The 12,662-nt window shown below is 53.7% G+C and overlaps 1 protein-coding gene across 2 annotated transcripts in view; it reads left to right on the top strand.

Annotated features, from left to right (window-relative positions):
* The window catches only part of Obscn (obscurin, cytoskeletal calmodulin and titin-interacting RhoGEF), a 142,120-nt gene that overhangs the window by 47,255 nt on the left and 82,203 nt on the right, over positions 1-12,662 (top strand). Inside the window, exons 19-32 of one of the 2 annotated variants that reach the window (NM_199152.3) lie at positions 2,181-2,456; positions 3,781-4,056; positions 6,226-6,504; positions 6,663-6,929; positions 7,057-7,326; positions 8,158-8,424; positions 8,754-9,020; positions 9,202-9,311; positions 9,411-9,564; positions 10,215-10,319; positions 10,676-10,942; positions 11,171-11,440; positions 12,009-12,275; positions 12,371-12,637. In NM_199152.3, the coding sequence (NP_954603.3) occupies positions 2,181-2,456; positions 3,781-4,056; positions 6,226-6,504; positions 6,663-6,929; positions 7,057-7,326; positions 8,158-8,424; positions 8,754-9,020; positions 9,202-9,311; positions 9,411-9,564; positions 10,215-10,319; positions 10,676-10,942; positions 11,171-11,440; positions 12,009-12,275; positions 12,371-12,637 (3,342 nt within the window). The remainder of the gene's footprint in view (positions 1-2,180; positions 2,457-3,780; positions 4,057-6,225; positions 6,505-6,662; positions 6,930-7,056; positions 7,327-8,157; positions 8,425-8,753; positions 9,021-9,201; positions 9,312-9,410; positions 9,565-10,214; positions 10,320-10,675; positions 10,943-11,170; positions 11,441-12,008; positions 12,276-12,370; positions 12,638-12,662) is intronic. The other variant, NM_001171512.2, reaches the window with a different exon arrangement.

The following is a 12,662-nucleotide window of genomic DNA, read 5'->3' as shown; positions in this document are numbered from 1 at the left end:
CTGCCAACCTGCTTTATGATGATAACATAGTGCGGATGCTAAAACAACATTGTTCAAAATGGAGACCAACACTCACTTACGCACACGGAAGACAAGGTGTAGACACAGTTTTGGCAAACAGAGCGTTATGCTAGGCACTTAGCATGAAGGGATGAGGGTTCTAATCCAGCAAAGCAAGGTTTGGTTTAACATTAGAATGTGAAAATTAATATGATGGTTTGTTTAAAAAAGGAAAGAAAAAGATCTTGTGCACTTAATAAATGCAGAACAAAATACTTGATAATATTTTACGTCGTATATCAAAGACAAAGTTTAGTGTGTACTCGCATGGAACAGTCTTTTGGTGGAGGTGTGGCTCTGTGACAGAGCCTGACCTCGAAGGCCTCAGACCTACGCCCCTCAAAAACAAAACAAAACAAAACAAAACAAAACAAAAAAACCAAACCCTGTTAAAGTAGGAATAAAATCCTAAGTCCCCTGAAGGGTGCTACTCAGAGTAGCAGACACCATGAGAGCCCCAGTCCTGTAAGATTTCTCTCCAGCGAAGATTTCTAAGGGCCTTATTGTAACAACGCATATCCAACATGAAGCACCCAAGAAGAGCACAAATTAAGAAATGCATTTATCTTAAAGGAAGATGTTGCAGGCAATAAGGTGCCAAGTGGCACAGGACAACTCAGAACTGCAGGAACACCTTGTGTTGTGGTTTTGGCTCCGTGTCTCCTGAGGCATGTTTAGCCCTTTGAGGGGAACTTCTTTTAGGGAGAAATAGGAACAGAGCAGGGGTGTGATAACCTAGTTACGCTTATTCTTTTCTTTTTTAAAAGATTTATTTTTATTTTATGTGCATGGGTGTTTTGCCTGAATGAATGAATGCTTCGTGCACTACATGTGTTCAATGCCCGATGAAGCCAGAAGAGGGCTCTGTATTCTCTGGAACTGGAGTTACAGATAGTTATTAGCTGCCATGTGGGTGCTGGGAATCGAACCTGGATCCTCTGGAAGAGCAGCCAGTGCTCCTAACACCGGGGCCAGCTCTCCAGATCAAGAGAGGTACTTGTTCTTGATGATTTTCAAAGTGAAGATCTTTAGGTGGTGTGAAAACTGATTAAGTTGATTTCAAGGCCCAAGTGGAATCACAAGAGTCTTGAAGAAAGACTGTTTCATCTACGAGACGTCCAGGCCCAGGGTTACTCTGATGCTGCCATCCTGGAGACAGCCGAACGCCAATATAGGTGTGGGTGACTGCTCCAGAAATGGACCAGGGAGCCTGACAACAGACCCAAGGATAGCCAGGCCGCCACCCTTCCTTTTTGTGTGTTTTGACCGTGGCCCTGACCAGGAGGGCTGTTAGGCAATAGCGATAAGATCGCAGAGCCATACTTATAATGGATGTGTTTCTCCCTCACAAGGACACCAGTGAACCCGGCTGCAGCAGACTCAGTGTGATGGGTGACAGGCTCTGATTAGATCTGTGGGATCCTTAAGACTCCAGGATAGAATTACAGGATATAAATGCGTCAGGCATAAAGGGGAAGGACACTTTCACGTCTACTGAAACATTGTGTCTGTGTAGCCTATGAGATGCCTGTATGTCATCAAAAGACACAACTGAAAGGGAAAACAAAGGCTCATGGCTGGCAGGAAGACACTCATTATCATAATCAGAACCTTAAGGTGAAGGCTGTGGTAAGCATGAAAAGACAGACAGACGGTGAAAATGGCTGACAATGGTACTGATCACTACATAATTGTTACACCAAGAGGACCAAGCACTAAAGGCCAAAACTGCCCCTTCCTGGTGAGGTATCAGGACAAGGTCTAACTGTAGACAGCCCAGCCCCTTCCTGATACAGCACCTTACAGTGCTCAGAGCAGGTAAAGGCATGAAGTGTCAGGGACCCTCATCCCTGGTGATGATGTTCCTTGATTGGCAGTGTTCCATTGTCACAGGAGTCGGGGGCAGAGCAACAGACGCTCTGTCACATGCCCTTCTGCACTGTAAGTGTCCTATGTGGGTGATCTGATTTTGTACTGAGAGGCCTTGGGGCTTCTCCTGGGCATAGCCAGAGCAGAGCCTATAGAAAGTTCTGTCCTCCAGCCAACCGTTCAAATGTTTCCCCATGTGGCCTTCTTGACCTAGACAGAGTCTCTGACTCTGTGCCTCTGTTTGTCCCCAGAGCCCAAGCTGGTGTTTGCCAAGGAGCAGCAGGCACACAGTGAGGTGAAGGCCGAGGCGGGGGCCAGCGCCACCCTGAGCTGCGAGGTGGCCCAGGCCCAGACTGAGGTGACATGGTTCAAGGACGGGAAGAAGCTGAGCTCCAGCTCGAAGGTGCGCGTGGAGGCCTCGGGCTGCTCCAGGAGGCTGGTGGTGCAGCAGGTGGGCAAGGCGGATGCTGGGGAGTACAGCTGCGAGGCCAGGGGACAGAAGCTCTCCTTCCGCCTGGACGTGGCAGGTGGGTGTTGAGATACTAAGCCTTGTGTGGAAGTAATGACTAGCTCATGTCCATGGCTGACTCTGCGCCTATGTTGAGTTTGGTCTCTTTACTTCTCTGTATTTTAGGCTCATGGTGAGCCAAGACCGACCATGGCTGGCCCTTTGGCCTCTCCATTACACATTATCTCTTCACACCATCCCCCTTCCCATCCCCATGTTTAGATCTGTGTGGAGCCGTACATTGAATGGCAAGGGTGTCCCGGGAAGATCCTGTCCGTCCTGTATGTCTGGAGCGTTGCTCCCATGTTGGGGAGTTTCATCTTTGTTAGTTTTTGTTTCTGACCAGAACCTTCCTAATGTTCCTGTCTCCATCTTAGTGGTACTTGCCAAAAAACAGCAGACTCGTCACCTGACCGCATCAGACTTTACTGTGGGGAAAAACTAGCTCTGAGCAGACAATGGATTATTTAAGATCTCAGAATAAACTGGGTGGTGGTATCGCATGTCTTTAATCCCAGCATTTAGGAAGCAGAGGCAGGTGGATTTCTATGAGTCTGAGGCTAGCCTTGTCTACAGAGCGAGTTCTAGGACATGCAGGGCTACACAGAGAAACTCTGTCTCAAAAAAAAAACAAACAAACAAAAAAAAACAAACAAAAACAAAAAAGAAAGAGAGAAAAATCTTACAATACAATTAAATAAGATATACATCCACTCAACACAAATAGAAGTCAACATTTTCATCTCCTATGAAACTTTACATTAGTGTACCTTCCATCTGACACACGGCGGATGGGGAAGACACTTGGAAATCTGTAGGCACAGCCTTAGTATGTGAATCTATAAAGAGCACCTAAAACTATGAATGGGGCAGAGATGCGCTATCAGCCATGGAGTAAATGTCACATCCCGGAAGATCGAGCACTAGCGGCCAGAGCTGGGAATGATTCTCCACTTGGTGAGGCGGGAACACGAGGTAGAACCAGAGAGAGTTGAGGCTACATCCTTAACACCGTGGCTGGTGATTCTCAGAGCAGGCAAGGCACTCTCTGCACTGATGGGAATGTATGTACCTTGCACAGTCCTGGGGCTACACACCCTTGTCACTTGAGGGCAGATGTGTCCCTTGCCTTTCACAGAAACTGTAACAGAACCCTCTATCATGGGGTGGGATGTGTGGATGGACTGTGGCTTGTGCTGAGGGATGCTGGGACTTCTTAAGCACATCAGGTACAGAGCCTGGAGGACGCTCTGTCCTGTGGCCACCACATCCAATCCCTTCCCCCACATGGCCTTTCTGATCTAGACACTTCTCTGACCCTGTGTGTCCCCACCTGTCTCTAGACACCAGGCTGATGTTTGCCAAGGAGCAGCAGGCACGCACCGAGGTGAAGGCTGAGGCGGGGAACAGTGCCACCCTGAGCTGCGAGGTGGCCCAGGCCCAGACTGAGGTGACATGGTTCAAGGACGGGAAGAAGCTGAGCTCCAGCTCGAAGGTGCGCGTGGAGGCCTCGGGCTGCTCCAGGAGGCTGGTGGTGCAGCAGGCGGGCAAGGCGGATGCTGGGGAGTACAGCTGCGAGGCCGGGGGTCAGAAGCTCTCCTTCCGCCTGGACGTGGCAGGTGGGTGTCATTGTGTTCAGGGCAGAGATACAGCTGAACACTCAGTAGCACATGGGTTTCTTGTCTGCTTTACAGCTCAGTCTCTGTTCCTTTTATTCCTCTACTGTCTCCTGAGCTCTGAGAACAGAGCCTCTTTCTCACACACTCCTGATGGCTCCCAACAGTTCCTTTCCCTGTTCACTTCCACTGCCTTCCTTGTCAATGGTTCTGTTGGGCTGGCTTCGTCAGGTGCAAGAGCTGTTATCCCTCAAGTTCTGGGGGGGGGGGGAAGGCCCAGTTCTTTGTCCCCGTGGGCTGTGAGTGTCCTGGCCCAAGGCTCAGAGCCTGCTCTTCCTGTTGCTGGTCCATGGCCCTATTGTAGCCCTGGAGTCCTGGTAGTTCAGTAGTAGGTTGGTCCTGTGTGATGGTTCCAGCTTAGAAGCCTGTTTTGGCTTGCTGCTGGGCCAGGATGACCTGCCTCTGTCTTGTCCCCTCCCCTGCTCTCTCTGCACACCCACTTCCATCCCCTCTAAACCTGTTCATGTTGAATGTGGTACCTGGATTGTTATTGTTACCTGGTAACTATGGTCATCTACCTGACAGACATTTGCAGAAGAGGGTTCCTCTTGGTTTATTCTTTGAGGGTATCAAGTCCATTATGGGAGGGTGAGCTGTGGTCTCAGAAGCATGAGGCTTGTCACCTCCCATCCACAGCCAGGAAGCAGACAAAGATGGATGATGCTGGTGTTCAGCTTTCTTCCCCCTTTCTGTTCACATTCAGTTAGGGGTCCCAGCCCACATGCAGGGTAGTCTCCCTTCAGCTAAACCTCTCAGGGGACACTCTCTCCTTCCCTCCTTCCCTCCCTCTCTACCCCACATACACACACACACACACACACACACACACACACACTACACAGACACCACAAGACACCAAACATAGACACCACACACACACACACACACACACACACACACACACACACACTACATATACACAGACACCACACACACACATATCACATACCATGCTCACACATATACATACATACACACCACACATAAACGCACACCCACACACTATGCACATATACATACATATACACTACACACACAGACACCACACACATACACATACACACACACACACTACATACCACACTCACATATACATACATACCTCAAATATACATACATACAATACATACACACCACACAGACATATGCCACACAGACACACGTATACATACATATACACCACACACACACCACACAGACACAGACACAGACACACACACACACAAACACACACACGCATGCTTCATGGGACAGGAGAGCTGACATAGTAGTTAAGAAAACTCCCTGCTCTTGCAGAGGACCTGGGTTTTAGTCCCAACACCTGTATGGCTCACCTGTAACTCCAGTTTCATGAGTTCTAATGCTCTTTTCTGGTCTCGATGGACACACACACACACATACATGTATTCTCAATAACACACAAGACACATACATAAAATTAATCTTTTCAAAGAGGAATGCTTCATAACTCTCTAGATGTTTCTTAATCTAACCAGGCAGACATTTGAAATTAACCATCTCAGGATCTCTCACCTCATATGTTTCCACTTCCAGGAAGGCTCACAGGACTGGTTTTTGTAGGCCTGACACTATCTTGTAAGACTGACAGAGATCGACACAGCATGTCGCCATGGTGGTGGCCAGGAAGTGGCTGCTACCACACCCTCCCAGCTGTCCTTGTCTCTGACTGCAGTCCTTGACACCCTGATAGCTGAAGCATGTGGTCTTTTTAAGGGTGACTGCTGGGCCAGGCTCTACTGAGCCATCTCTGTCTCCTCCGACACCCACCCTAACTTTTGCCCATAGTGTTTTTGCCCCAGGCTATCTTCTCAGGCTGCCTCTATAGACTTCCAATCTCATTCCATGGCCCATCTGTCATGCTCTGGAGTGCTAGCTGCCTCTTCTATGCCATGCTGACCTGTGGGTTGAAGTCTCCTGCAGGGCAGGATTGCTGGGTTCTTGGTTAGGATGGCGCTGGTGACAGTGGTCCTTAGGAGAGACATGTTCTTGCTGGATCAACAGAGTGACAGCAACTAGCATTCACTGTTGTTAGAGAGTGGCACATGCTGGCCCTTACCCTCATGCTCATTACCTACTTCTCTTCAGAACCAGAGGCCGAATCCCAGATTCCGGAGAGACCCAGCCGCAGGGAACCTCTGGTTGTCAAGGAACATGAGACCATTATCCTGACTGCCACAATAGCTGCACCCTCTGTGGCTGCTGTGACCTGGCTCAAAGATGGAGTGGAGATCCGCCGCAGTAAGCGGCATGAGGCCACCAGTCTGGGTGATACCCATACCCTGACCGTGAGAGGCGCACAGGTCCTGGACAGTGCCATCTACAGCTGCCGTGTTGGCAAGGAAGGTCAGGACTTCCCGGTGCAGGTAGAAGGTAAGCAGAGGCTGGGGACCAGGCGTCTGGGTCTCCTCTAGGATGCCTATGTCTGCTCTAAAGACTAGCAGACAGTGTTCCACAACAGGCCCAGAGTGGGTCTCAGAACACAGGGTCATCTGCAGAGGACACTGTCTGACACCTTCTTCTTCCTTCAGAGGTGGCCGCCAAGTTCTCCAAACCCCTGGAGCCCGTCGAAGGGGAGCTGGGTGGCACCGTGATGCTGGTTTGTGAGCTGAGCCCGGAGCAGGCTGAGGTTGTGTGGCGCTGTGGGAACACACAGCTGCGGCCAGGCAAGCGCTTCCAGATGACATCAGAGGGGCCTAGGCGCACGCTGACCGTGTCTGGCCTTCGAGAGGATGACGCAGAGGAGTATGTGTGTGAGAGCCGGGATGACCGCACCAGCGCACGGCTCACTGTTAAAGGTACCCGTGGGTGAGCTAAGGTGGCTTCCTGGGGGAGACATCCTTCCATGTGTCTGTCTGGTGTGTGTGTGGGGGTGTCTCTCTGGAGCCTCTCCTGCCACCTCTCATGCACTCTTTTCCTCTGTAGTTCCCCGAGTGGTCAAGTTTACGTCTGGATTGAGTGCCATGGTCGCAGAGGAGGGCCAAGAGGCCACCTTTCAGTGTGTCGTGTCCCCCAGCGATGCAGGGGTCACATGGTACAAGGACGGGATGCAGCTGCAGCCTAGCGAGAAGTTTGTTATGGTAGAGAGTGGGGCCAGCCGCAGCTTGACTATCTTGGGCCTGACCCTGGAGGATGCCGGTCAAGTCACAGTGGAGGCTGAGGGGGCTTCATCTTCTGCTGCCCTCCGGGTCCGAGGTAAGCTGGGCACTGCCCAGACTTTCAGAATGTCCAGTGGCTCTTGCCATAGGTGCCCTTCCCTCTTCATGAGCTGATGAGGGAGCCCCATATTGTGTCAGGCTGATCTGGTTGACCCCAGGGGTATATGGAATCTCTCAGCTGTCAACAGAGGATGGGGGGACGACTAGATATCTTCTCTTCATGTGTATTTGGCAGGGGTGGGGATAAGGTTGGGACAACCCAGAGAGGCCTCCTTCTGGAGGAGATGGTCTCTGGATGAGTCTGCAGCGGCAAAGCTGGAGGGGCGCAGGCAGCCAGCGCACTTGGAAGTGAGAGGTGTGGATGTGCTTGAGAGCAGGACTTCATTTGAGGATGCAGCAGGCATGGCTGGCTCTTGGGCAAGGGAGCGATGAGGCTGGGTGTGCTTCCCCGGGGACAGGGAAAGATGGGACAGCTAGGCCCACGCTAAAGCCTTTGCCCTCCCCATACATTTTAACACGATCCAGGGTCCTTGGGCCTTGTTAAAGGGCAGACAATGGGGCAGTGGCTGAGGGGTTGTGAAGTGGCCCTACCCAGATACCGAAGGCTGGCTGTTGATAGTATCTGGCCATAGTTGGGAACTCAGCACCGGAGCAGGGCAAGCAGGGTTTGGGAGAGGACTGAAGAAGAAACAGCCTCAGCTTCTTCCCCTTATAAAATGAACCTATATAAGGTGTGCTGTTGGGGCTCTGCTTGAAGTGGCCTGCTCATGTAGTGGGGCATTCTGGGCCTAGATTCAGGCTGGGTGCTGGGGTGGGGCTTGGGCAGGCCCAAGGCAGCCAGGATGACCTCTGCCCTTCTGTATCTCAGAGGCACCGGTCCTCTTCAAAAAGAAGCTGGAGCCACAGACAGTGGAGGAGAGGACCTCTGTGACATTGGAGGTGGAGCTGACGCGGCCCTGGCCCGAGGTGAAGTGGACACGGAATGCTGCCGTCCTGACACCCAGCGAGAACGTGGAGATCCGCGCTGAGGGTGCTCGGCACTGTCTGGTGCTGCGCAGCGTGGGCTTTGCTGACCGCGGCTTCTTTGGCTGTGAGACACCAGATGATAAGACTCAGGCCAAGCTCAATGTAGAAAGTAAGGCTGGGACCTAAGAGGGAGGGAGGGGCTCCTTCAGGAGTGGGGGGTGTGGCCTTGTGCTGGCTGTGAGGTGGAGCGGGGTAGAGGCAGGCGGTCACCCTGGTTCTGGAAGGTGGATCCAAGGAGGGAAAGGATGAGAAGGGTCAGGCCCTGAGGGTCAGCTGAGGTTGAAGTTGAGCCGGGTGAAGGTGCTCACTGGGGGCTACCGCCCAGGTCCTTCCTCTGCTCCGTGGCCTCCAGGATGGTGGGATAAACTCACACTTGCCTCTGAGTCTTGTCTGGTTGGAGGGTCTCACTTCACTAGCTCACTAGAGCCCCTCTGACAGTGCGGCAGGTCCGGCTGGTTCGCGGTCTGCAGGAGGTGGAGGCTAAGGAACAGGGCACGGCCTCGATGGATGTGGAGCTGTCCCATGCCGAGGTGGAGGGCAGCTGGACCCGAGATGGCCTGCGACTTCAGCCTGGACCCAAATGCCACCTGGCCGTACAAGGCCCTGTCCACATCCTCACACTCTCGGCGCTGCAGCCACAGGACAGTGGGCTGGTGGCCTTCAGGGCCGAGGGCGTGCACACGTCTGCGAGGCTCATAGTCACTGGTGAGCAGGAGAGGGCTGGCAGCTCCACTCCAGGGCACACCTGTTTCATTTCCCTAAGCGGTCCAGGGAGGCAGATGGGACCAGGAGGGAAGAGGAAACCCCTCTGTGGGATTATCATCAGCCTGCCTGATCAGAAAGCATCTCCTACCTCCATGTGTTCCTTCCCTACCTCCTGTCTCAGAGTTGCCCGTGAGCTTCACCAGAGTACTACAGGATGTGGTGGCCACGCAGAAGGAGAAGGTCACCCTGGAGTGTGAGCTGTCGAGGCCTGTGGATGTGCGCTGGCTGAAGGTATTTCTCCCCCCTCTCTGCTTTTCTCTGTGGGCATCCAGGAGGTGAACCCCTTCTCCCAAGCCTCCCTAGTCCTGACCAGTCCTCTCTGCCCTACAGGATGGTGTGGAGCTGCGGGCAGGCAAGGCCATAGGCATAGTGGCCCAGGGAACCTGCAGGAGTCTCGTTATCTACCGCTGTGAGACTGGGGACCAGGGTGTCTATGTATGTGATGCTCTTGATGCTCAGACCTCTGCCTCTCTGAGGGTGCAAGGTGAGTTCCGGACGGAGTGGGGAGGGTGGGCCGGGGAAGCAGGCAGGCAGGCAGGAGTGAGTGTTTCCTTGGGCCTCTGCTTCCACAAGCCTGGCTACAAGCTGGTATTGTGTTGGAAGTCCCCTATGCTTCTCAGCATGCCAGCTGTCTTAGTCAGTGCTCTCTTGCTGTGAAGAGACACCAGGACCACAGTAACTCTTATAAAGGAAAGCATTTAACTGGGGCTGGCTTATAGTCCATTGTCATCATGGTGGGAAGCATGGCAGTATCCAGGCAGGCCTGGATGCTGGAGAAACAGATAAAAGTTCTAGATCAGGATCCACGGGGGGGGGGGGGAAGAGAGAGACAGCAAGCTGGGGGCCCCTTTTTTCAAACCACCTCTCTCCCCTCCCTTAGGTCGCAGTGTTCAGATTACGAAGCCGCTGGAGGATGTGGAGGTAATGGAGAAGGAGGGTGCTACATTCTCCTGTGAGGTATCCCACGACGAGGTTCCCGGCCTGTGGTTCCGAGAATCCAGTAAGCTACGGCCCAGTGACAACGTGCGCATCCGGCAGGAAGGTAATAGGGCCGAGGGCTGCAGAGCAGCGTGGGTTGGGGTCCCCAGGCTGCCTTCCTCCTTTTCAGCAGTACTGAGTATCCTTGGTCTCCAGGGAGGACATACACGCTTATCTTCCGGAGGGTACTGGCAGAGGATGCAGGGGAGGTCAAGTTTGTAGCTGAGAACGCAGAATCAAGAGCTCACCTCCGAGTGAAAGGTGAGGAAGGATGGGTGAGGGGAGGGACTGGATGTGGTGAGCTGGCTTACAGACAGCCTGACAGACGGCCTTGGCTGCCTCGAGACCCCTCTCAGACAGGGCAGCAAGGAGTCATGAGGAAAGTAGGGAGTATGGTCTCCTTAGTGGGAAGAGGAGGTGCCCCACTTTGCTAGTTGTGCCCAGCAGATCCTAGATTAGCTCTGGGCGGAACACTTGACTTGGCCACCTGCTGGCCCCGGGGGGAAGGAAGGCATGGGCTGTTGGACTGGAGTAAAGGCCAGTCTCTTGGCTCCTGGGAGCTTGCCAAGGCAAAGCTTCCAGATCACCATCCTGACACCACCCGACCGTGTCCACAGAACTGCCCGTGACCCTCCTGCGCCCACTGAGGGACAAGATTGCCATGGAAAAACACCGTGGAGTGCTGGAGTGCCAGGTGTCCCGGGCTAGTGCCCAGGTGCGGTGGTTCAAGGGCGGAGTCGAGCTGCAGTCTGGGCCCAAGTACGAGGTGGTCAGTGACGGCCTTTACCGCAAGCTGGTCATTAATGACGTGCAGCCTGAGGATGAAGATACGTACACCTGTGACGCTGGCAACGTCAAGACCAGTGCCCAGTTCTTTGTGGAAGGTGTGGGATAAAGGCGTGGACAGTCCTCTTGGTTTTGTGAAGTGGGTGGGATTTGTGGTTTCTGTGGCTTGCTCTGTAGGTTCTGGAGGCTGTCACCTCTGAAAGGGGTCTGACTGGGGACACCCGGGCAGTGGGGGAAGAGATGAGAAGGAATATACAGTGTGTAGGAAGGAGAGACCGATCCCTCCTGTAGGGTTCTACTGGTGACCAGCAGCCCTCCACCCGCAGAGCAATCCATCACTATTGTGCGGGGACTGAAGGACATGACAGTGATGGAGCCTGCCCCTGCCTGGTTTGAATGTGAGACATCCATCCCTTCCGTGAGGCCACCCAAGTGGCTCCTTGGTAAGACTGTGCTCCAGGCAGGGGGGAACGTGGGACTGGAGCAAGACGGCACCGTGCACCGGCTGACACTGCACAAGACCTGCTCTACCATGACCGGGCCTGTGCACTTCACTATCGGCAAGTCCCGCTCCTCTGCCCAGCTGGTTGTCTCAGGTTAGAATACAGCATGGGGCAAAGCTGAGGGTAGGCACATATCAGGGATGCAGGTGGCCATGGTTTAGGGCCACGGGTGGGCATGGCTTGGGGTTGTGGTTTGCTGTGCCTCAGGGGCTTGTAAGTTTAGAAGTGAACAGGGTACGCCACAGCAGGACATCGGAAAAGTGACCAGGCATAGGTGGCCCATGCCAAAGCAATAATACTTGGGCTCAAGGCTGTGGGTGGGCAATACTCAGTGGCTTTACAGAATGTGTAGCTAAACACGGGCACAGGGTGGCACATGGGTGGGCTTAATGAGAGCTGTCATGGGGGCCGGGGCTGATCTGACAGGTGGGGTCTGGGCTTTCAGGCATGGCAGGGCTATGGGCCAGGGAAGCATGGGATAGTATATGTTGGCTGGGACAGAGCTATGCGCGGGCAGTGAGGGGCATGTGGAGCACATCCCTGAAATAGAGGGCCAGGCACCCTGTGTGGGCTGAGGATGCAAATGGCTTAGGATCTAGGATGGGCAGGGTGGTCTGGTTTCCTGTGGCTCCCAGCCTTGCCTTTGGATTTTTCCCTGCAGACATTCCTGTGGTACTGACACGGCCTCTGGAGCCCAAAGCAGGGCGTGAACTGCAGTCAGTAGTCCTGTCCTGTGACTTCAGGCCAGCCCCCAAGGCTGTGCAGTGGTACAAGGATGACACACCCCTGTCCCCGTCAGAAAAGTTCAAGATGGCGCTGGAGGGCCAGATGGCAGAGCTGCGCATACTCCGGCTCACGCCAGCTGATGCTGGGGTCTACCGGTGCCAGGCGGGTAGCGCCCAGAGCAGTGCTGAGGTTACTGTGGAAGGTAGAGAGCTGGGAAGGAGGGCAGTAGACCCCACTCTGGGGCAGGGGGTGGCTGGTGACACGGTGCTGAGGTGCTGCTGTGTGTGTGCCATGTAGCTCGGGAGGTGACAGTGATTCAGCCACTGCAGGATGCAGAAGCCATGGAGGAAGGCCGGGTCTGCTTCTCCTGCGAGCTGTCCCATAAGGATGAAGATATCGAATGGTCACTCAATGGTACACCCCTGTACAATGACAGCTTCCATGAGATCAGCCATGAGGGCTGTCTCCACACCCTGGTGCTGAAGAGTGTCCGGCAGGCTGACACAGGCACCGTGTGCGCCACCTCCCCCAAGGTGTCCGTTTCCGCCCGGCTGGTGGTTAAAGGTGAGAGGACCTGTGGAATCCATGG

This window comes from Mus musculus, chromosome 11 (assembly GCF_000001635.26).
Source record: "Mus musculus strain C57BL/6J chromosome 11, GRCm38.p6 C57BL/6J".
NCBI lineage: Eukaryota > Metazoa > Chordata > Mammalia > Rodentia > Muridae > Mus > Mus musculus.
Note: the sequence above shows the minus strand (reverse complement) of the source record. Positions and strands in the feature narration are given on the sequence as shown.